This window comes from Sorex araneus, chromosome 11, assembly GCF_027595985.1.
Source record: "Sorex araneus isolate mSorAra2 chromosome 11, mSorAra2.pri, whole genome shotgun sequence".
Taxonomy (NCBI): Eukaryota; Metazoa; Chordata; class Mammalia; order Eulipotyphla; family Soricidae; genus Sorex; species Sorex araneus.
This window is the reverse complement of record NC_073312.1, coordinates 24,352,200-24,376,194: the sequence shown is the minus strand read 5'-3', so window position 1 is coordinate 24,376,194 and position 23,995 is coordinate 24,352,200. Positions and strand designations below refer to the sequence as shown.

The 23,995-nt window shown below is 59.3% G+C and overlaps 2 protein-coding genes across 4 annotated transcripts in view; one reads left to right on the top strand and one right to left on the bottom strand.

Moving 5' to 3' along the window:
* The window catches only part of ARL3 (ADP ribosylation factor like GTPase 3), a 48,136-nt gene extending 47,087 nt beyond the window's left edge, over positions 1-1,049 (bottom strand). The window contains exon 1 of one of the 2 annotated variants that reach the window (XM_055119123.1): positions 918-1,049. In XM_055119123.1, the coding sequence (XP_054975098.1) occupies positions 918-920 (3 nt within the window). In that variant the 5' untranslated portion in view covers positions 921-1,049. Of the gene's footprint in view, positions 1-532; positions 539-917 lie in introns of those variants that run through there. The other variant, XM_055119124.1, reaches the window with a different exon arrangement.
* Positions 1,050-1,197: 148 nt separating this feature from the next.
* On the top strand, positions 1,198-21,210 carry SFXN2 (sideroflexin 2). 2 transcript variants are annotated; one of them, XM_055119407.1, is made up of 12 exons: positions 1,198-1,396; positions 8,437-8,601; positions 8,733-8,903; positions 10,788-10,886; positions 11,888-11,963; positions 12,273-12,358; positions 14,453-14,513; positions 14,752-14,818; positions 15,276-15,325; positions 15,564-15,613; positions 17,877-17,924; positions 20,343-21,204. In XM_055119407.1, the coding sequence occupies exons 2-12, from the start codon at positions 8,453-8,455 to the stop codon at positions 20,440-20,442; spliced, it is 957 nt and encodes a 318-aa protein (XP_054975382.1). In that variant the 5' UTR covers positions 1,198-1,396; positions 8,437-8,452; the 3' UTR covers positions 20,443-21,204. The 2 variants fall into 2 exon arrangements, with proteins under 2 accessions (XP_054975382.1, XP_054975383.1); XM_055119408.1 differs by lacking the exons at positions 11,888-11,963; positions 12,273-12,358 and having other exon boundaries at positions 20,343-21,210.
* The last annotated feature ends 2,785 nt before the right edge of the window (positions 21,211-23,995 follow it).

Sequence of the window (23,995 nt, the reverse complement as noted above, 5' to 3'; positions counted from 1 at the left end):
AGCATTCCCGGGTGTGGCTCCAAAACAAAAAAGAAAGAAACTAGGGACAAAGTATCAACAGCCACGCGGGTCACATAACTCAGTGTACAATTAGCGTCAAGGAAGGAAAACCTCGCGCCAAATTGATGGTCACTCTTTCCATTTCCGCTTCTTTTCAGTTTGGGACCCCAAATGTTCTGGCGCGTTCCCCTGCAAAAGGAGGCTGCAACCTCAGGAGGCCAGCAGGGACGTGGCAAGCAAATCTGCCTCCATCAGGATGGATTTAAATCGGTCATCACCATCAACCCTGTAATTCAGGACCCTCACCTCCCCCCCAAAAAAAAACCCACCACAACAACAGGGATTGGCAGCAGCACGCCCCGCCAGGCAGACCTCCCGCCTCCGGAGCCGGGGGACTCCCACCTGCCCCCGGGGGCCCGCAGCCCGCGGGGAAGGGGAGCGCTAGGCTACCACCTCCTCGGGGACCGCCAGCGCTCCTAAGACCCGGGCGTTAACCCTCCTCTGGCTCCGGGCCTGGCCCCGGGCGGACCCCATCCTCCCGCCGCGCGGGGAGGCCGCGTCCCCGGGAACCTCGGTGCCTGCGTGCCGAGGCTGCTCTGCGCGGCTCCCCGGATCCGCCCTCATCCCTGACCCCAACCAAAGCAGAGGAGCGGCCTGGGCTGCAGCGCACCCGCCGGCCACACGCCCTCCCGAGCCCCGAGCAAAGCTTGCAAGCCCCGCCTTCTTGCCAGGGCCCAGGTCTCCTTCCAGCGCGCACCCTTGGGGAGTCCCCGCCGCCCCGCGAAGCCACCCCAGGACCCAGATGGCAGGCGGAGCGCTTCCCTCCGGAGCAGCAGGCGCCGGGCCCCACCCGGATCTGGAGAGCCCGCGGCCAGGGATCGGCCGGCTCTGGAGGGAGCTCGGGCCCCCACACTCACCATCCTCCCGCCGGGTCCCTCCTCCTCCTCCTCCTCCGCCTCCGCCTCCTCCTCCTCCTCCTCCTCCACCTCCTCCTCCACCTCCTCCTCCTGCTGCTGCTGCTGCTGCTGCCTCCCCCGTTACCAGGGGCAACTGCAGCGGCGCCGCCCCCGACGTCCCTCGCACGCACAGCGCGGAGGCCGAGCAGCAGGACGGGGCGGGGTCCGGGCGGCCCGTCCCTACACTGCGCAAGCGCGCCGCGGCGCCCGGCCACTGCGCAGGCGACCTGGGGGAGCGGCTTGCGGCGGCTGGCCCTGGAGGATGCTGCTGGCCCGCGCGGCTGGCGGGGCTTTGCCCGGCCGGCGATTGGTCGGCAGGAGGGGCGTGAGGGCGGGGAGAAGGGGCGGCTCCCGGCTGCAGGCGGCGGGTTCGTGCAGCCTGCCGTGGACACGGGCTGCTCCTGGTGGCAGTTGTCACTGTGTCTTCCTCCCAGGACCAGGTAAGGGATCTTGGGAGGAAACTGCGCGCCGCCGTTCCGTTCCCCGCTCGAGGCCCCGGGGAGGCACGCCTGGATCTCTGTCCTGTGACCCCTCTGGGCGGGCTGCAGCCCTGGCTTTCACCTGGCGAAGCCACGTGGCACCAGGGGTGTCCCCCGGGGCTGTCCAGGAAACGTCTCTTTTCTGTCCCCCTCAGTGTCTTCGTGCGCCGGCCTCCGGGGCGCACCCGTTTGCACACGCCCGTCGTGCGTCTGGGATGGAGAGCCTTGGGTAGCGGAAGGGCAAGAGGCCTCCAGGGAATTGGCCCTGGGTGCTGGTGTGCGCTGCTTGGCTGCAGGGGTGAAAGGCGTTTTGGAAGGGCCGTTTTTGAGAAGCAACGTGGAACCGGGGGGCCGGCATGGGTGCATGGTCTGCGTGGCCCGCAGCGGCGCTAATTGCCCTGAACTTCCAAGTTCAGGTTTTATTCTAACCTACCCCACCCCCACCCCAGGAAGACAGTGCGTGGAAGGACAAAACGCTGCCCTCACGGAAATGACATCCTAGGGAAACGCTTCTTTCCCACACGGGGCTTCTTTCCCACAGCGTTACTGGCCGGCTGTTTAACGCGGTAGAGTAGGGACCAGGGTGCTTCAAAGCATCATCGTATTTTTAAGGTAAGAGTAACACCGTGGTTTGTAATAGCAAAGTGAGCGGACTGTTATTTGGTTTTGGGGAGAGGGATCCCTTCTGGTAGTACTCAGGGCAGGCAGCTTTGGGTGAATTGGGATCTTTTTTGTTTGTTTGGATTTTGGGCCATCCCCGATGGTGCTCAGGGATCACTGCTGGCAGTGCTCAGAGGACTGTGTAGGGTTGGGGGAAAGAACCTCGGTCATCCCATGCAAGGCAAACGCCCTGCCCGCTGTACTATCGCTCTGGCCCCTCAAATTGGGCTCTTGATTAGCAAGGCAAGTGCCGTAGCCTCTGTGCTATCCCGCCACCCCTGAATCCCTAACCTTTGTGTGTGTTGGGGGTGGGGGGGTCACATCTGGCAATGCTCAGGGGTTAGTCCTGGCTCTGCACTCAGGAATCATTCCTGGTGGTGTTTGGGCGACCATATGGAATGCCAGAGATCGAACCGGGGTTGGCTGTCTACAAGGCAAGCATCCTATGTGTTGTACTTTTGCTCCGGCCTCCATACCTTTTTGGGGACCACACTTGGGGGTGATCAGGGCTTACTCCTGGCTCTGTGCTCAGTGATCACTTCTGCGGCTCAGAGGACCTATGGGTGCCTGGGGTCAAAGCCGGGTGGGCTATCCAGCAGGGAAAAGTCCTTGCCTGCTGTCCCTCTCCGACCCCCCCTGAATCCACAACTTTTTATTTATTTTTTTGATTTTTTGGTCCCAGCGGACAGTGCTCAGGGCTCAGGGGACCATCTAGGACACCGGGGATTGAACCCAGGTCAATTGTGTGCAAAGCAAATGCCCTACCTGCTGTATTATTGCTCCAGCCTCTGAATCCAGAACTTTTTAAGAACTGATAGTGTGGACCTGGTGGTATAACCTGATGCCTCGCCAACCCTACCAGCATTTCAGGATTCTTTGAGGATGAGGTGAATTCCTCTGTCCAGCACGAAGAGCAAAATTGCCAAGCACACGCAAGCACCCTGTTGGGTGTTGTTTCGCCCAGGTTTGGGGGCTTTGCCTCTCCTAGCAGGCCTCCGGATCCAGAGTTGAAGAGCTACCTCAAGGAGGTTAGCGCGAGCTTTGCGTGTGGGAAGCCCAGGCTCCGTTTCCAGCACTACCATCCCCTCCCACCCTCCCCCAATAGCCCCTGAACACGGCATGGTGTGGCCCAGAGCCAAACAAACCAGAAAAACAGCATCCAAAACATCAGCTCCAATTCACTAGTTCTGATCTGTGTCTAAACCTAGTTTCAGCCCTTGACGAATGAGGTGCTAGATGAACAGTCCCCCTCTCCACCCTGTCTTGGGGAAAAGGTGAGGTAGGTTTCTCTTTATTTATCTGTTTATTTATTTTCAGTTTGGGGCCACACCCGGCGGTGTTCAAGGGTAAGTCCTAGCCCTGCCCTCAAGAGTGACTCCTGGAAGACTCAGAGACCAGATGGGATGCTGGGGATCGAGCCTGGGTTGGCTGTGTGCAAGACAAGCGCCCAGTCTGCTGTACTGTCGCTCCGGCCTCAGTAGGTCTCTCTTTCCTGTGGCATCTGGTGTCTAGTGTCACCGTGGCCCTGGCATTCTGTGAGGGCCGTGTTTGCTTTATGAGTCGCCTCCAGCAGGTTCTGGGCAGCCCTGACCACCAGTGTTTGCCTGGCTCGGTGCTCTCTGTGTCTGCACCGTGTCTGCACAAGCATCGGAAGATGCTATTTGTGTTTCTCCGTGGGGTGACAGAGTTCTTGGATATTCCCCTTCCCTTGCAAGAAGATTTCCCAGGGGCGGTTTGGCAGTCTGTCCACTGAGTCCTGAGTTGCCAGAGAGAATCAGCTGCCTGGGAAGGACAGGATCCTTCCAGAGAGGTGAGCGGTCTCTCCCGAGTTCCTCCCTCCCTTTCGTGGAGGGCCCGTCTAACTCATCCTCCGCCTGGTGGCCCCGGGCGGGAGAAGTCTTCAGGACTGCCAGGACTGCAGCTGGAGGGGCAGCCCCCGTTTGTGTTGATAGCTGCTTCCTTGCTGTGCGAGAGGCCATTTGAGCGTCAGTGCTCCCCAATGCTGCATACAAAGTTTAGTTTTTTGTTTTGTTTTTGGGGCTGGACCCAGCGGCACTGAGGGGTAAGTGGGGAAGGCTGGTCCTGGCTGTGTGCTCGGGGGTCACTCCTGACGGTGCTCAGGGAACCACGTGATTGAGCCCGGGCCTCCCGCGTGCCCAGCCTGGCCTGAGCCCAGGGAGCAGTCTCCGTGCCCCCAGCCCTGCGATGTGAGCCTTTCCAGGCTCTTCTGGAGAGGGGGATCTTGGATTTCCAGTGTTTTTCATATTCTCAAGTCCTCGAAAGAAATCCCTCCGCCACCCTCCTGGTTTCTACCTCACCCCTTGTTCCCAGCTGTCCATCAGTGGAAACTGTTCTTCGGGGCACCCTGAGATTTCTTTTAGGAAGTACTGGGTGTGACTTGTGTGGCACTCGGGAAGGAAACTGTAGAAGAAAACAGACAGGAGCCGGAGTGATAGTACAGCAGGTAGAGTGTTTGCCTTGCACGGGGGTCAACCCGGGTTCGATCTCCAGCGTCCCATATGGTCTTCCAGGAGTAACCCCTGAGCATTGCTGTGTGTGGCCCGAAAAACAGAAAACAAAGAAAGGGGAGGGAGGGAGCACAACTTAGAGCACAGGAGTTCCATGCATGAGCGGGGCAAAGGGGGCAACGCAGACACTTCTCGATTTGGGCGAACACAAACCTGCCCCTTCTGTAACCCTGGCAGAGTGTTAGTTTGACCTGAAAGTTTGGCGTTGGAGCCAGGGCACCCCTCAAACCAGTAGGGTACAAGCCAGGTGGGCAGCGAGGAGCTGAGAGGTGGCAGGGGCTGACGGTCTGCCAGGGGGATGGACTTGACAGAGGAAACTCAACAGCGAGGAAATGACCGTTGAAGGAGTTCATCGAGCTGCCAGGGCCCATACTGAGACTGGGGTCCGTAGCCGGAGGACTGGGGTTCGCAGAGCCCCACAGCTGTGCCCGTGGGGGGCAGCCGATGCTGGGGGCCATGCCCCAGACAGAGAACTTTCTCTGGGCCTGCGTTTTGCTTCGCACTGGGACCAGACAGTTCCTCCCCTGACCTCGGTCAGGAAGGTGAGTGTGCTTGCATAACGTAGCAAATGATTACCCTTCTGTGTGAAGTGCTTCCTTTGTGGAAGGCTTTCCAGTGTTGGGGTGAGGCTGGAGAGCGCCCCGTGTGTGTCCGTGGTGGGGCGGAACGCCGGGGTCGGGGGGCGGGGGGGGAGGCAGGCTCTCTCCCAAGGGGCCTCTGTCAGCATCAAGGACTGTGACCTCCTGGGTCCTGCCACTCCTGGGGTCAGTTGGTTCTGGGTGAAATGCCTTTGTGTCTGGGCCAGCCTGTCCCTGGAGGGTGGAGCTGGAGGGGCGGATGTGGGCGTGCTGGACGCGGCCACTGCTCTCTGGCCTCTGACTTCTTCAGAGGTTGCCATGGGAGTTGTGAGGTTAGGGACAGGCCAGGGGCTTTAGAAACAAGCGCCTCGTTCCCGGGGCTGGAGATTGAGTCCAGAGGTAAGACGCTTTCGGACCCCGGTTCTGTCCGGGCACTGCTTATGGGTGTTATGGGTGCCCTGAGCCCTGCCAGCAGTGACGCTTGAGGCCAGAGCCAGGAGTAGTCCCTACGCACTGCTGGATGTGGCTAAGCCTCCCCCTTCCCCTCCCACCCATGAAAAGGACTAAAGAAAGGCTTTGTTCAAGCCCCCCGTTGTGGCTTATTCCCCCTGGAGAAATCGGCGCTCCCACTTACCCATCAGCTCACGGCTCTCCCCCGGCAGGAAGTCCCTGAGGTGGCCACTACGGTACATCTGCCACGCTCGTTGGCTCTTCGACCTCCTACTTGTGCCTGTCCACTGGGCCCGTCATTTTCTTTTTCTTTTTGGTGTTTGCGATACAGCCGGTGATGCTCAGGGCTTACTCCTGGCTGCACCCAGGAATCACTCTTGGAGGTGGTTGGGGGTCATATGGGGTGCTGGGGATGGAACTAGGGATGGCCATGTGCAAGGCAAGCGCCCTCCCCGCTGTCCTATCACTCCGGCTCTTGTGCCCATCTTTAGAACTCCCCCTTTGGAGTTCTCTGGCCTCTGGACCCAGAGCTTGCTCTAAACCTCAGTGTCCAGGTGCTGCTGTGAGAGCCTCATACCCAGCGAAGACTTGGCTGCTCGTGGGAGACGCTGGGGTGGCAGAGATGAACAAAGTGGACAGAATCCCAGGCTTCAAAGCATCTATCGCCTCCTGGGGAAAGCACGCAGTATTTCACATCACAGCAGCCTTGATGAGAAGCTGGCATCGCATTAAAGAAACAGTCTGGGGGCCGGAGTGATAGTACAGAAGGCTGGACATTTGCCTTACCTACAGCTGACCTGGGTTCGATCCCTGGCATCCCATATGGACCCCCGAGCACCGCTAGGAGTAACCCCTGAGCATCGCTGGGTGTGACCCCCCCCTCCACCGCCAATAAAATCAGCTCTTGTGGGGCCGGAGCAATAGCACAGTGGGTAGGGCGTTCGCCTTGCACGCGGCCGACCCGGGTTCGATCCCCGGCATCCCATATGGTCCCCCAAGCACTGCCAGGAGTAATTCCTGAGTGCAAAGCCAGGAGTAACCCCTGAGCATCGCTGGGTGTGACCCAAAAAGCAAAAAAAATCAGCTCTTGAGGGGTCAGAACCCTTGCTTTGCGTAGGGGAAACCCAGGTTGGATCCCCGATGTGACGTGATCCCCCGAATTTGTGCAGGGGCAAACCCAGCATGGAACTGGAAGTAACCTCCGAAGCACCGCAGGGTGTGGCCTGGATTCCAAAAAGAAAAAAAAGGGGGGGCTGGGCGCTTGCCTTACACATGGCTGACCCAGGTTCGGTCCCCGGCATCCCAGATGGTCCCCTGAGCACTGCCAGGAGTGATTCTGAATGCAGAGCCAGGAGTAAGCCCTGAGCATCACTGGGTATGGCCTCAAAACAAAACAAGAAAGAAAAAGTAAAGAAAACGTTCCCAGCAGAGAGGACTTGACAGTGGGCACTGGCCTTCGGGGGTGTGTGGAAGGGGGTGTGTGGAGAGGCGGGTCAAGCCTCAGTCTGAACGACAGGTACTTCTCCCTGATGAAGGAAGTTCCCTAGGTCATGACGGTCCCTAATTGGTCAGCTTTACATTAGATCCAAAGGGAGTGCAGAGCCAGGAGTAACCCCTGAGCATCGCTGGGTTTGACCAAAAAAGCAAAAAAATAAAAAAATAAAAGAGGGTGCCCATGTGCACCGCCCCCCCCCCCCCACCTAGGTCAGAGATTCCAGCTCCAGTTCAGCCATGCCTGGGCCTGCCTCACTCCTGCCCCCGGGAGTCCCTTCCTTGCTGCCTGCCTAGCTCGCACACGTGTTTACTGGAGCTTTTGGTAGAGTCTGGGACAGAACCCCGGGCCTCATGCATGCAAGGTCTCTCCCTGGACTGTGCGTGTTGTTCGGACCCCACTTGGCAGTACTCAGGGCTTCCTCCTGTGCTCTGTGCTCATGCTCTTGGCGTTGCTTGGTGAACCGTTTGTGGTGTCGAGGATCAAACCTGGGGTGGCCACACGCAACGCAGGTGCCTCATCTGCTGTACTCTCTCTCTGGCCCCCCCTCCCCCTGTTTTTCCTTATTTGTTATTTTAGAGCTACACCGGGCGGTGCCCAGGGCTTATTTACTCTTGGGTCTGCACTCGGAGATCACATCCGGCAGGGCTGCAGGGACTGTAAGGGGTAATGGGGATCTTTTTTGTTGTTGTTGGGGGAGGGAAAGTCACACCGGCGATGCTCAGGGGTTCCTCCTGGCTCTGCACTCAGGAATTCCTTCTGGTGTTGCTGGGAGACCATATGGGATGCCGGGGATTGAACCCAGGTAGGCTGCATGCAAGGCAAATGCCGTACCTGCTGTACTATCACTCTGGAGTGCTGGGGATTGAACCGGGTAGAACATGTGCAAGGCAAGTGCCCTGCCGTTGTACTGTCTTCCTATCTGAGACCAAGTCTGTTCTATCATCTGGGGCTTTGCTCATGTGCTGCCTCTTCCAGAAAGCCCCCTTGGATTGCTCTGCTTCCCCCTCACATGTCCGGTTACTGTTGCACAGTGGGGCTCTTGTTCCCGGGTCAGGCTCAGCTCCCCAAGGCCAGGTGTGGAGATTTCCCTTTCTGGTCTCCCCCACCAGTGTGGTCAGGCACAGGACGGGGCCACTGGCAGGCACTCGGGATGTACGTGTCAGTGCCCCACTGCTCGGCCTGACGAAGCCAGGGAGAAGGCAGGCAGGCCGCGCCCCGGTGCGGGTCTCGGGGCCTGGGGGAGGCTCTGATCTGGTCCCATCTTCTTCCCCCCTGCCCTCCGTCCTTCAGCTCGTGTGTGAGCAGGATGGAGGCCTTTGACATCGATGCCCCCCGGTGGGACCAGTGCACTTTCTGGGGGCGGATGAAGCACTTCTTCAATATCACAGACCCCCGCACCGCCCTGGTTCCCGAGCGGGAGCTCGACTGGGCCAAGATGATGGTGGAGAAGAGCAGGTGAGGGGCTCGGGGGAGGGGTCCTCGGGAGGAGGTGGGGGGCTGGCAGGGAGGGAGGAGGAAGGAGGTGTGAAGGGCATCCATGTGGGGGCCCAGGAGGTGACCACACGCGCCTCTTGTGCCGGGGACAGGCTGGGGGTGGTACCTCCAGGCACGCGCCCGGAGCAGCTGCTGTACGCCAAGAAGCTGTACGACTCGGCCTTCCACCCAGACACCGGCGAGAAGATGAACTTCATGGGGCGCATGTCCTTCCAGGTCCCGGGGGGCATGATCATCACCGGCTTCATGCTCCAGTTCTACAGGTGCGACCCGAGCCGCTGGGGGTGCGGGTGCGGTGCTGGGTGTCCTGGGCGGGGGGCCGAGGAGGGCACCGGGCCCCCCCCCCGTGTGTGTATTCCATGTTAGAGATGGTCCTGTGCCCAGTGTCACGCCCTCAGAGGGACACTGCCTGGAGGTCCCTGGAGACACTCCTCTCTAGAGTGCTCGTTCAGAGCCTGGGTGATGGCGCAGGACTGGGGCGGGTACTTGGTGTGCAGGAAGCCCTGAAAGCAGCCACATCACCTCCTGCCCCCCTCAAGACCCCCCTCCCCCCCGCCCCGCAGTGACCCCCATTGCTCCAGGAAAATCACTGCCAGCCTGAACTCAGTCCTGGGCAAGCTTCCCGGCGTGGCTTGGGTGTTTGCCTTGCATGTAGTTGAGCCGGGTTCCATACCTGGCATCCCGTATGGTCCCCTGGGCACTGCCGGGGGTGATCCCTGAGCACCGCCAGGGATCACTCCCAGCACCAAATCAAAGCAAAACACCAAAACCCAAAACTTTCTTCAGTAATGCATTGGATGTATTTCTTGGGCGAGGGTCTTCCCTGCGGTGCTGGGGGCCACCAAGGTCCCACCTAGTACTCAGGAGGCTGCGCGGTGCCCGGGATCGAACCCCGGGTCCTGCGATGTTGGACATGTGCTCCAGCCCTTCGAGCCCTTGTGCAGCCCTGACTGCATTTTTGTAGCCCGCGGCCCAGATGAGGCAGAATTTAGGCCCTTTCTCACTCCTGCCAGTGCGCTGGCTTCACGGCCTGGCCGTGTGTCACTTTTCCGCCTTCCTGCCGCCTCCTTGATTTGCCCATTTATTTATTTATTTATTTATTCATGAAGAAAATTTTGGGGTTTTTTTTGGGGGGGTCACACATGGCGATACTTCGGGATTAGGGCGATGCAAGGCAAACACCCTCCTCACTTACTATCGCTCCAGCCCTGAAACAAGAAAGTTGTTATGGGGCTGGAGCAATAGTACAGCGGGTGGGGCGTTTGCCTTGCACGCGGCCGACCCGGGTTCAATTCCCAGCATCCCATATGGTCCCCTGAGCACCGCCAGGGGTAGTTCCTGAGTGCAGAGCCAGGAGTAACCCCTGTGTATCGCCGGGTGTGACCCAAAAAAAAAAAAAAAGAAAAAGAAAGTTGTTATTGAAGCTTATTTAGAAAGATGTGAGGGGCTGGGGCAATAGCACAGCGGGTAGGGCGTGTTTGCCTTGCACACGGCTGACCCGGGTTCGAATCCCAGCATCCCATATGGTCCCCCAAGCACCGCCAGGAGTAATTCCTGAGTGCATGAGCCAGGAGTAACCCTTGTGCATCGCGGGTGCGACCCAAAAAAAAAAAAAAAGATGTGAGAGGAGGGAGGGAGAGAGGCTGTGTGTTCAGGAGAGAGTGGAAACTGCAAGCTAAGAAACTTTGAGATGAGCAAGTGAGGGCGCAGGCTTGAAGAACAAGCCTGTGTGTCCAATTATTAAGCCAGGGCCGCTGGCCAGGGTTTGGGAATGAAAAAAAGAAAAAAACAAAGCCTCAGTCCTTTCCTCGAGGGATCCCCTGTGTGGTTGAGGTGATGGATAAACAATTGCCGCCTAGTTCAAGCTGGCAGGGTGGGGGTGGGAGAGGTGGCAGGTGGGGTCCTGGAAGGAAGGAGCTTGGCCTGACTAGCTCAGGAAGAGTTGGAGAGGATCAGGAAGGCTTCTTGGAGGAAGCGCTCTGTCGGCCCAGCAGGGTTTGCCGTGTGCCTCGAAGGGGCTGGACATGGCCAGGCACGGGGAGCGGCCTGGGCAGGGAGCCAAAGTGAGCCCGCACACAAAGTGAGTCTGGGGGTTGCGGGGCGGGCGGGTGACGGGCGTGCTGTGCCCTCCCCCCTTGTGCCGGCAGGACCGTGCCGGCGGTGGTCTTTTGGCAGTGGGTGAACCAGTCTTTCAACGCCCTGGTGAACTACACCAACAGGAACGCCGCTTCCCCCACGTCCGGCAGGTAGGCGACTTGAGCCCCTGGTGGGGGTCCCTCAGTCCGGCATGGCTGCCACCCACCTCCTCAGGGACAGCCCATCCGAGAGCGTCTTGGCTGCCCTTGACACTCCCCTTTCTGGGGTTTGGCAAGTGTTTTCTCAGACTAGCCGGGGAGCGGCCCTGCCTCGGACAGTCCTGAGGTACTCGTGCCCCAGGGCGTGTGTCCAGTGCCGCCGGTGGCTGTGGGTGGGGGATGGGCTCAGCCAACCCGGGAGGTGGCTGGGCTCAGGGAGCTGAATGAGGGTCTTTCGTCAGGAGACGGGCACCGGGCGGGGCTGGAGTCCAGCGGCTAGGACGCTTGCCTTGCATGCAGCCGACCCGGGTTCAGTGCCCGGCCTCCTATACGGTCTCCCGAGCCCACCGGGAGTGATCTCAGAATGCAGAGCCAGGAGTAAGCCCTGAGTACCTCCAAGTATGGGTCCCCCAAGAGCCCCTAGAAAAGCCACAAACCAGCTGCCAGGCACAGCTGCCTCGGGTGGGAGCGACGGCAGAATGGCCTCTGCGGAAACGTGGGCCGGGCAGTGGGGGGCCCTCTGCCCAGCTGACGGCACAGCTGAGTCGTGCAGGGTCAGATGTCAGCCAGGAGAGGCCAGGGAGGACCCCTGTGCGTGCACGTGGGCTCCAAGGCAGGGAGGAGCTGGTGCGTTTAAAGTACCGAAACAAAAGTCCAGAGAGGAGGCACAGAGGGCCCGAGGGCTCACTCGCATGCCAGAGGCCCTGGGGTTCAGGCCCCAGCACTGCAGGGGCCCCGTCCCCGCTGGTCCTGCCCCGTGACCAGCCCCCAAACACTGCTGGGTGTGGCGCCCTGCAAACCAAAATAAGAAAAAAAAATTAAAACAATCTGAACTGAAAGCAGGCCTGGTGGCGCACCCCCCGGGCGGGGGGTCACTAGCTCTCTCCCAGCCCGTCTGCAGACTCTCTCACTCACGCTCAGGCCTGGCCCTCAGCGACTCTCTGTCCCCTTAGGCAGATGGCCCTTTCCTACATCACAGCCACCACCACGGCGGTGGCCACTGCTGTGGGCATGAACATGCTGACAAAGGTACTGTCCAGGGCGGCGGTGGGCACGTCAGCCACTAGGGGGCAGCCGAGTCCCAGGAAAAGCCTCTTTCCCCTTCGGCAGGGGAGTGGGGGGGAGGGGGTGGGGGGCATTCCTGGTTATGGCCGAACCCAGGCCAGTGGTGGGGAAGGCAGCCGGGAAGGTGGCCCCGGTGGGTCTCTCTCAGGTCTCAGAAGGAGTCCCAACTGTGTGTCAGAGCTGAGGCCTGGTTCCTTGCCCCATCCCTGAATGGCCACCCCTCTCCTCCCGGCATCCAGTGAGCTAAACTACCCTGTTCCCTCCTGTCCCCAGAGAGCGCCGCCCCTGGTGGGCCGCTGGGTGCCCTTTGCTGCGGTGGCCGCAGCCAACTGCATCAACATCCCAATGATGCGACAGCAGTGAGTACAGGGCCCCCTCCCCTCTTGCACACCCCGAGGTTACCAGGTCAAGGGCAAGAAACCAGGCAGTGGGGGCTGGGAGGGGTGAGGGGAGGGGGGTTTCAGGGACTGGAGGGAGGGAGGGGAATTTCTGGGGCTACAGGTTGAGGGGAGGCGTTTATTGGGGCTGGAGGGGTGAGGGGAGGGGTTTTCTCACAGCTGGAGTGGTAAAGGGAAGAAGGTTTCTGGAGCTGGAGGGCTGAGGGGAGGGGAGTTTCTTGGGGCTGGAGGGACGAAGGGAGAGCCTCTGGCAGTGCCTGGAGAAGGTGGCCCGGCTTGGGCGCTGCTGGCCCTGGGGCTGGCCGGAGGGCGGATGGACGCTTCTCTGGACTGGGAGCGGGCAGAGAGGGCGGCCCCGTGGGGTTTATACTGGATCCTGTCCTTTCAACTGCCACTGTAGTTAGTTTGTGAACGCTGCTGACTTCCAAAGCCCTGGGGCTGACTTCCAGAAGGAATTGTAGCCCAACGAGGTGTCCCGAGAGAGAAGGGAGCCAAGACGCTTTGCAAGGAGTCAGAGAAGGGCCGGACAGCTAGCACAGGAGGTAAGGCGCTTGCCTTGCATGCAGCTGGCCCGGTGTTACCCGGGCACCACGTAGGGTCCCCTGAACACCGCCTGGAGTGGCCCCGAGCACAGAGCCAGGAGTAGCTTCTGAGCATCGCTGGTTGGCCCCCAGATCTCCCCCCAGCAACAACAAAAGATGGGGGAGGGGAGGAGTCAGAGTAGTGAGCAGAGAGAGGCCTTCCAGACGCCAGCAGGGGGAGGAGACACCCAGACTAGAGCAGTGGAGATGCTCCTTTGTGCAAAATACGGAGTGTGGAGCCGGAGCCATCGTGCAGAGAGAGGGATCTTACGGCTGAGCTGGGCACAGTCCCATATGGTCCCCGAGCCTGCCAGGAATGATCCCGGGGTGAGGGCCGGGAGTAAGTCCTGTGCACACCAGGTACGGCAACCACTCCCCTGCCCCGCCCTGCGTGTGTGTGTGTGAGAGAGAGAGAGAGAGAGGAGACCTATCAGAGAGAGAGAGAGAGACCTATCAGAGGGCCCGTGGACTCACTGGTACAGCTCGTGTGTGGGGCAGCCCTGGGTCCAGCCCCTGGCTCCACCACAAGGAAAGATAAAGGAGTCCTAGAGCAGGGCCTGGGATACGGCAAAAGCCATGTCCTTGTCAGCTGCCACTGCTGCCCTGGTTGTTGCCTTTATCTCCTCTGGTGCTTACACACCTCAGATTCTTGGGACTGTCCCGACCTGCTCCCTGTGGACATGTACCCCAGTAGCCTAAGCTCAAGGCCCCATTTTTCTCCCTTTCATATCACTTGCTCCTTTCAACAAAGGACTGAGACCTGGTGCCATGCCTTGGTGGAGTGCTTTTTCAGGTGTGTGTGAGTGTGTGTGTGTGTGTGTGTGTGTGTGTGTGTGTGTGTGTGTGTGTGTTGTCCAGAACCAAACCTGGGGCCTCCAATGCAAGGCAGATGCTTTGCCCCCGAGCCACATCACTGCCCCCCCCCCCCCGTCTTGTTTGTATTCAGGGGCCAGAGAGGCAGGACAGAGGGTAGGGCGCTTGCCTTGCCCGTGAGCAGTCGCAGCTTGATGCACGACCCCCCATAGGGTCCCTCGAGCCGTCCCAGGAGCGATCCCTGAGCACAGAGCCAGGAGGAAGCCCTGGCCTGCATTGGGTTTGGCCCCAACCCGCTTCCTACCCCGCCCCCCGAATAAAGACAGAAATGTTTTGAGAGCCGCCCCTCCATCCCCCGCGCCAGGCGCCGGGCGGAGAGCACGTTGTGGGGTTATCTGCTCTGCCCCTCACCCGGTCGCAGGGGACCTGGCCCCGATCTGCAGATGAGGATCATGTACTCTTTGTACGGCTGACGGGATCTGCTCACGATCACCGTGTCCATTTCTGGGTCTGGACGCAGGGCGGGCTCTTGCCCCTGCAGGGAGTGCTCTGGGCCTCGCTCACCGGGCCGGGGAGGGGCAGAGGGCCGGCTACAGGCAGGGCCTCCCCGAAGCTGCTGTCCTGTGCCTGGGCAGCGTCCATCCCGCCTGTCTCCGCACAGGGAGCTGCTCCAGGGCATCTGCGTGAAGGACAAGAATCAGAACGAGATCGGTCAGTCTCGGGTGAGCAGCCCCTGCCCTGGCCGTGGGGTCCCGAGTGACAGACGCCTCTCCCGGACTCGGGCCTCCCTTGGGCCCCGCCCGTAGCAGCCCGCTTGTGGCGTTTCCCCCTCATCTGGGGCCCTGCAAGCGTGGCTGCGGGGGAGAGGGCCATGTGGGCTCCCTCAGCCCCGTCCCCGTCCTTGGCTCAGCCCTACCCCTGCCCTCCGTGCGGCTTCTGACCCCCCGTTTCTCTGTGCAGAGAGCGGCAGCCCTTGGCATCGCTCAGGTGGTCATTTCTCGGATCACCATCTGCGCTCCTGGCATGAGTAAGTGGGGGGCGCCCTCCCGTGCTGTGGGACCCCAGGATTCAGGGCGGAGACCGCAGACCAGTCAGGGTTGGGGTGCTGAGGTGTGGGCGGTCCCGGGATGTCTGTTAGGGGTTGATGGAGGAAGTCCTTCCTGCCTGCGGCCATTCGTCAAACACCTTCGGTGTGGGGTCCACGGAGGGGGACCTGGACCTGTCTGCCGAGTCCAGTGAAGTTTGGGTTGGGCCATGGTACGTGTCCCTTGACCCCGGGCCGCAGGCATGGGGGGCTTGAGAAGCGCCGACTGGAGGAAGTCGAGGAAGACGGAGCCCACACAGCCCTTCTTCTTCCCAAACGGAAGTGTTTTCTGGAGACTTGGGAAGAGGGAGCAGGACTCAGCCTCCATCCAGCTCTTGTGAGGGTCCAGGGGAGACCAGCCGCTGACCCCGGCTCCCCCCCCCCACCCCGTCTCTTCCAGTCTTGCTGCCCATCATCATGGAGCGGCTGGAGAAACTGCGCTTCATGCAGGTGGGTGCGGCCCCACCGCCTTCCCGCCCCTCCCTCCGCCCTCCCCCCACCCCCACATGTCTGCCGCCTCGAGACACCAGCACCTGCCTCCGAGCCCTGTCTGGAGGGCGAGGGGACCCCAGGCCCCCTTTGTTCATGCTGGCTGGCTGCTGGCCGCTGACCGTGGCGGGCAGGCGCGGAGGCCAGCACAGCGTCCCTCAGTGCCGTGTCCATCCCTCTCTCGTTTGTCCTGCTGCAGAGAGTGAAGACGCTGCACGCCCCCTTGCAGGTCCTGCTGTGTGGGTGCTTGTGAGTATCACGGTTTCGAGCTCTGGGTTCTGGGGGCCCCGGGACACCCAAGGCCTGTTGCCAGTGCCGGGAAGCATGCGACCCTTCACCTGGCTCAGGACACCTGTGGGCTGTTGGCCATGCTCTTGTCCCAACATGTTTTCTTTTTTTTTTTTTGGTGGGGGCGGGAGTGGGGTGGGGTCTGACGGGCTGAGCTAAACGCACACATGCACATGGAAAGTGGAATACTCAGGACGCCCAGTCCTGGGCCCTCCCCTCCTCCCCCACCCCTCCCTCCCTCCTGGCAGTGCTCAGGACTTACACCCAGCTCTGCGCTCAGGGGTCACTCTTGGCCAGGCTCAGGGGATCCTGTGGGATGCTGGGAAACAAACCCAGGTTGGCGACGTACTAGGCAAACCCCCTTTCCGCTGTACTATTGCTCCAGCCCCTGGATCTCGCCTCTGATCTCGGTCTGAAGCAATTTTAGAGGGAAGACAAAAATGTTGAGACAAGCCACCCCCAGAGAAAATGATAATGATGTGTTGTGTTGGAAGCGCTAGGGAGTGTTACGGTGGACACAGCCCCGGAACAATCTGCAGTCCCAGTTCCTTTACATCCCAATACCAGTCACTTAGGAAGTTCAAACGATGATGGGCGGGAGCTGTGGGTGGGAGATAAAGCACCTACCTTACATGTACTCCCTCTGCGCGCCCCCCACCCGCATCCTGGTCCCCGAAGGTCCCCAGAGCACAGAGTCAGGAGTAACAGCTCCCGCGCTCCTAAAAAATATATATATACACATAAATGACGAGCCAGCCTGGGGTTGCCAAGTGCTCCAGAGGAAACACCCACACCCCTGGTCACTCTCAGAGGCCTGCTATTGGCCGCCCAGCGCCCAGTGCCCAGCGCCCAGCACCCAGCACCAGCCCCGCAGCTCTGGTTCCCCGCCCCCGTCAAGCTGGGTTCCCTGTGTGCTGTTCCCATGGCGCTAAGGCTTCCTGTGATGGCCCTGGATTGCCTCAGCACAGGGCTGCCTCCTGGCTCTGCACTCAGGAGTCATTCCTGGCAGTGCTCGGGGGAACTACATGGGGTGCGGGGGATCAAACCCGGGTCCGCTAGTGCAAGGCAAAGCGCCCTCCCGGCTGCGCTATTGCTCCACCCCTGGCCTCACCACTCTTCGGGATGATGAGGCTGAGGCTCCCGAGGTGGAGGAAGTTACCCGAGGGTGTCCAGCAGGTGACTGCCAGAGCCGGGCTGCGGGCCACACCCACGGCCTAGCGAACTCTGCTCTGGGAGCTCGTGCTGAGGCGGTTCCCGATGAGCGAGCAGTGCCCGCGGACTGGGTTGCTCTGCCTGTTCTCTCGATTAACCCTCCGGGTAATCCTGCGAAGGAGGCTCCCCCGGAAACGTGGCCAGGGCTGCGCAGCCACGAACCCAGCTTTGTTAGCATCCCGGGCCCCGGGGCAGGGGAGACGGTGCAGTGGGTAGGATGCTTGCCGTACAGGGGTTCAGTTCCCCAGCACCCCCCATATGGTCCCCAGATCCCACCAGGAGTCAGCCCTGAGTGCAGGGCCAGGAGTCAGCCCTGAACACAGGCCAGATGTGTCCTCCCAACTTCTGGGTCCTCTGACCTGTGGTCCCAAGACCTGAGTTCCAACTGAGCCTGTTACGAACTGAGACTCAGGATGCCAGGTGCCAGGAAGAGAGCTTCCAAAGGGCTGGAGCACAAGCTTTGCAAGGAGGAGCCCCAGGCTGGCCCCCTGAGCACTGTAGGGAGAGTCCTTTGATCGTAGACTAGGAGTCACTCCTGAGCATCGCTGGGTCTGAGCCCGGGGTGGAGTACATGTTCCCCGTGGAGATTGGGGTCCGATTTCCAGCACCACACGCCCGCCTGCAGGTGCAGGCCCAGACGCGAGCCAGACTCGGCTCTCCCCGAACCCCGTCGACCTGCTGAGTCAGCATCACGCTGTAGCAGCTTTGACCAATTCCTTGCATGTGTGGTGGCTTGGGAAGCTGTCCCGGAACAACCCAGTGTCCATTGGTGGCAGGGACAGGTCCATGGCCTTCCCGCCCTGCTGCCTTCCCTACCACCAGCAGGTGCCTGCAGACGCGAGGGCAGCTGCTCCCTCACCTGTGAACTCGGCAGGGGCACGAGGGTTGGGGGAGGAATGAGTGTCCTGGGAGACCCGGAGGAGGGCGGGCCCTTCTCTGAGGGGCGTGGGGGGCATGTGGGTGGGCCAGTGGGGAGACGCCCCCTCACGCTGTCCTTTCTCCTTCCTTGCAGCCTCGTCTTCATGGTGCCGGTGGGCTGCGCGCTCTTCCCCCAGATATGGTAAACTGCGGGGACAGGAAGGGCGGCGTTAGTCCAGGGACAAGCGCGTGTTGGCCCAAATGCTGGCCTGTGAGCCCCGGGGGACTGGTACCCCAGGCGAGTCTCCAGGGAGCTGAGGAAGGGCCGGGAGCTGCATCTCCCCACATCTGGATCCGGGCTTGGAAAGTGAAAGAGGAGATTGGGAGTTGTTCTGGCTCCGGGTTCAGAGAGTGGATGACTAGGGTCCCGCCGTTTCTCCTGCGAGGCCTCAATGAGGAGCAGCAGATAGGAAGGGATGACGGAGAAGGGGCAGGAAGCATCAAACCGGGAATGGGGAAGCCCCGTGTCCTGGAGCTTGTCGATATCTAGTGAAAGGTCTTGTCCTTCTCCCTTCTTAGGACTTCAGGTGGAAGATAGACTCCCTTCCCCCAACACACACACAGTGAAGGGTACACCCGCCACACACACACACACACACACACACACACATACACACACACCTCCTAGAAGGGTACACACCACACACACACACACACACACACACACACACACACACCACACACCTCCTAGGAGGGTGCGCATAGCTTTGGGTTCCACTGGGGGGAGCTTTGTCTTTATTCACTTAGGGCAGAGATAGTACAGGGGTTAAGGCACACACACACACACACACACACACACACCTCCTAGGAAGGTGCACATAGGTTTGGGTTCCACTGGGGGGAGCTTTGTCTTTATTCACTTAGGGCAAAGATAGTACAGGGATTAAGGTACACACACACCACACACACACACACACACACACACACACACACACCACACCACATACCACATACAGCCCCAGGAGGGTGTGCATAGCTTTGGGTTCCACTGGTGGGAGCTTTGTCTTTATTCACTTAGGGCAGAGATAGTGCAGGGGCTAAGGCACACACACACACACACACACACACACACACACACACTCTTTATTCACTTAGGGCAGAGATAGTACAGGGGTTAAGGCACACACACACACACACAGACACACACACACACAGCCCTAAGAGGGTGCACATAGCTTTGGGTTCCACTGGGGGGAGCTTTGTCTTTATTCACTTAGGGCAGAGATAGTACAGGGGTTAAGGTACACACACACCACACACACACACACACACACCTCCTAGGAGGGTGCACATAGCTTTGGGTCCCACTGGGGGGAGCTTTGTCTTTATTCACTTAGGACAGAGGTAGTACAGGGGTTAAGGCACACACACACACACACACACACACACAGACACACACACCACACCCCCCCCCCCCCCCACACACACACAGCCCTAAGAGGGTGCGCATAGCTTTGGGTTCCACTGGGGGGAGCTTTGTCTTTATTCACTTAGGGCAGAGGTAGTACGGGGGCTAAGGCGCTTACTTTGCAGTCAGCCTGCCACAGCTCCAGCTCCATCCCTGATACTTACCTGGTCCCTGAGCACCTCCTGAGCACAGCCAGGAAGAGCCTCTGAGCACTGGCTGGTGTGGCCCAGCTCCCAACCCACAGCCGCACCAAAAAGGCAGGTTTCCACTCGTGCGCTGAGTAGAAATGTATCTTCTTCTTCTAGTTATTTTCCTTTTTATTATTATTTTAAGGTTTGGCTTTGGTTTTGCTTCTTGGACAACATCCGGCTTTGTTCAGTCTTACTCCTGGCTCTGTGCTCAGAGATCCCCTCCCGATCCCTGACCACAGTTGGGTTTACCCCAGAATTCAACACCCGACCCCCACACCAGTCCCCCGGAACAGTTCCAGTGGAGGGCCAGGGAAGTAACTCAAAATGCTCAAGCTTATGCTTCGTTTTTATTCAGGCGGCCCGGTGTGATTCCCCAGTACCTCATGTCTCCAGAGCACTAAGTTGGGAGTAGCTAGGTGTGACGCCGAAACAAATGAAAAGCCCAACAAACAAAACGAACCTTGATAGAAAAAACCCAGGGGGACTTCTGAGAGGTGGCACATGAGTTTTACCTGCAGGCCTCTGGCTGCTCACTTGAGTGGCATGCTCTTGTGTTTTGATTTTTGTGAGCTTTTGGGCCGTACTTGGTGATACTCAAGACTAACTCCTGACTCTGTGCTCAGGGGTCCCTCTTGGCTGTTCTTGCCGGGGGGGGGGGTGCCAGGCGTCAAACCCAGGTTGGCTGCATGCAAGGCAGGTGCATTACCCACTGTACTATTTCCCAGCTCCAAGGAGGCGTTTTTCCTTTTGGTTTTTGGGCCCCACTCGGTGATGCTCAGGGGTTGCTCCTGGCTCTGCACTCAGGAGTTACTCCTGGTGGTGCTCAGGGAACCCCATGGGATGCTGGGGATCGAACCTGGGCCAGCCGTGTGCCAGGCGAATGCCCTCCCCGCTGTACTGTGGCTCCAGTCCCCACCCCGTTGTGCTCAAGGACGCTCCTCACCCGCTTCTCTCCTTTCAGTGAATTGCCAGTTTCCTCCCTGGAACCAGAACTCCAAGACACCATCAAGGCCAAGTACGGGGACACCGTGCCTTACGTCTACTTCAACAAGGGTCTCTGACTGCCCTCTCGCCCAGACTTCAGCCCCGCCTCCTCTGCAGCCCCTGGGCCTTCCCCTCTTTCCTCTGGCCTCAGGGCTGGGGCTCAGCCTTCGCCCTGGCCTCTAGTCGATTGGACCTCAGGGGATAAAAGTGAAACTGGGCAAACAGCTGCGGTCTCCTGTCTGCTCCTTGCTTTGCTCCCCTCCCCCGAGACCCCTGGAGACTCCTCAGGGCGGAGGTGCTGGAGACTGGGGTGGTCTGTAAGCTTTAAACCCCTGGCCAAGGAGGAACCCTCTGGGGTTGGAGCCGGAGTACAGCGCCTAGGGCGCTTGCCTTGCACGTAACTGACCGGGGTTCAATTCCTGACATTCCACATGGTCCTCGAGCACCACCAGGAGAGATTCCTGAGGTCAGAGCCAGGACTAAACCCTGAGTATCACCAGGTGTGGCCCAAACACTAAAAGGAGGAAACCTTTGAGATTTCTGGCTCTAGCTGGAGCTTGGCTTCAGCCTCTTCTCTTGCTTTCTCTTCTCTTGCCTTTCTCTCTCTCTCTCTCTCTCTCTCTCTCTCTCTCTCTCTCTCTCTCTGTCTCTCTGTCTCTCTCTCTGTGTCTCTCTCCCTCTCTCTCTCTCCCTCTCTCTCTCTCCCTCTCTCTGTCTCCCTCCCTCTCTGTCTCCCTCTCTCTCTGTCTCTCTCCCTCTTTCTGTCTCTCTCTGTCTCTGTCTCTCTCTCTCTCCCTCTCTCTGTCTCCCTCCCTCCCTCCCTCCCTCCCTCTCTGTCTCCCTCTCTGTCTCCCTCCCTCTCTGTCTCCCTCTCTCTCTGTCTCTCTCCCTCTTTCTGTCTCTCTCTGTCTCTGTCTCTCTCTCTCTCCCTCTCTCTGTCTCCCTCCCTCCCTCCCTCCCTCTCTGTCTCCCTCTCTGTCTCTCTCCCTCTTTCTCTCTCTCTCTCTCTCTCTTCTCTCTCTCTGTCTCTCTCCTTTCTCTCTCTGCGTTTTTGGGTCTCGCCCAGTGATGCTCAGCACTCAGGAATTACTCCTGGCATTGCTCAAGGGACCATATGGGATACAGGGATCAAACCTGGGTTGCTGCATGCTAGACGAACATCCTACCTGCACCCCCTTCCCCAGCTTCTCAAGCCAGGGACCCTTTTACCCCCGCCCTAGCCCGGCAGCCTCAGGAAGAGGAGAGACATGTGTGTCCTGCTGCTTCTACCCCCCCTCCCAACTGCGCTGCTCCCAAGCTCCCCCCACCCCCAGTGGTTTCAGGTACAGGCTTAGCCTCAGGCCTCTGGGGTTGCCTCAGTGCCCACAACCTCCTGGGCATCGTGACACCACCTGGCTCCACTCCCCCAACCCAAAGTCCTGCTTGATTCTTTCTTCTCGGCTTTTGAAAGAGAAATGTCGTCACTGCGAGTGATAGGCTGTGTGCTCTCTCCCTGTGATGCGAATCCTTCCTCGGCTGCTCCCTTCCCCACGGCAGTCTGGTGAGGACCCAATGGGGAAGGGGCCTCTGATGGGACTGCTGGAAAAGGAAGCCCCCTGCTCCCCGCCACTCACGTGTCTGCTCTGCACCCCCCGCCCCGGCCTACTCCAGGCTGCTCCTTCAATGCCAGGTGGGGGCCTGCTGTGGCTTCTCCAAGTTTAGCCTGGGTCTGGGCCTGCGGTTGGTGGTCAGACAAGCGGAGCCTATCCCGGTGAAGGAGAATCATTTCCTGAAAGAATACGGAGAACCATCTGCAAACTGAGTGAATAAGGTGTGGCTGCCAGGATCAGGATCTGACCTTGACATAGGAGGGGAGTATCACAGATAAGGGGACACAGATGGCCAGAGGCCACTGTCCCTTGTCCCTCTCCCTGCCCTGCCCTGCAGAGGAAGAAGCTGCCTTTGCTACCTCACTCTCCAGGCGGGGGAACTACGAATGGCTTTGCTTTTTTTTTTGGTCATACCCAGCAATGCTCAGGGGTTACTCCTGGCTTTGCACTCAGGAATTACTCCTGGCGGTGCTCAGGGGACCATATGGGATGCTGGGAATCGAACCCCGGGTCGGCCGCATGCAAGGCAAACACCCTACCTGCTGTGCTATCTCTCCAGCCCCATGGCTCTGCATTTTAATTCTATTTTAATTAATCAATTCTAGGTCAGACTGGAGCAGTAGCATAGCGGGTAGGGTGTTTGCCTTGCACACGGCCAAGCCGGGTTCGATTCCTCCATCCCTAAGAGCCTGGCAAGCTACCGAGAGTATCCCGCCCGCACGGCAGAGCCTGGCAAGCTCCCCTTGGCGTAGTCGATATGCCAGAAACAGTAACAACGAGTCTCACAATGGAGACGTTACTGGTGCCCGCTCGAGCAAATCGATGAACAACGGGATGACAGTGTTACAGTGTAGTGCTACAGGTTTGGGCTGCACCTTCCAGTGCTCAGGGGTTGCTCCTGTTGGTGCTCAGGGACCTAGAGAGTGCAGAGCATAGACCCTCTGCCTCCAGCACGCTAAGCTTGTGCCCAGCATCTCCAGGCCTGACATATTAAAAAAATATATATTTAGGAGCTGGAGCTAGGACAGCTGGAAGGATGTTTGCGTTGCTCTCGGCCGACCTGGATTTGAACCCCAGCACCCCATATGGACTCCTGAGCGTGCCAGCAGTAATTCCTGATCACAGAGCCAGGAGTAACCCCTAAGCACCACCAGGTGTGGGGGCCACACCTGGTGGTACTCAGGGATCACTTCAGTGTGCTTGGGGGAACCTCTGGGCTGCCAGGAATTGAAACCGGGTCTGCTGCATGCAAGGTCAACACCCTACCTGCTGTACTACCATTACACGCCATGACTTGCATTTATTAGGAGGAGAAAAAGAGGACTACGTGACGGAGACCCATGCGTTGGCAGTAAAGTTGAAAGTATTACCAGGCCCCGTTCACGAGATGCTTCTCCTACGCTGGAGCAATATTTGTTTTTTGGGCCACACCCACCCCGCAGTGCTCAGGACTACTCCTGGCCCAGTGCTCAGCCCTTGCTCCAGGGAATGGAGCCTAGGGCTCCCGCATGCTTGAAGTGCGGGCTCCAGGGCTTTGAACCTTCTCCCTGGCCCTGGAGCACTGGTTCTTAAACCAGCCTCAGGATCCCTGGCAGGCAGAGGCAGGACCCATCCTCAGATCTGACTGTGTGTGTCTGGGGTAGAGCCTGTGGGTTTGCGTTCCTGGTCTCCTCCAGGGATGCTGAGTCTGTTGATGGGGGCCGCACTTGAAGGGCCACTGCTCTAAAGCAGAGATTCTCTCCAAAAAATGAAAATAAAGCAGAACTTCTCAAACTCATTTGACCTACTGCCTATTTTTCAGAAAAACTCAGCACCTCCCTGAAAAACTACTTTCATTAAGTGAATCCTCCACCTCATTCTTAACTGTGGCTACTGACTGCTCTTCCCGTCAGTCCAGTCCTCTGGTGGGGGCGGGGGGGTGCCCACTTTGAGGAATACTGGTTTAGGAGCCAGAGTGATAGTATAGGGGGTAGGCATTTGCCTTGCCTTGCACATGGCCGACCCTGGTTCGATTCCTGGCATCCCATATGGTCCCCTGCGC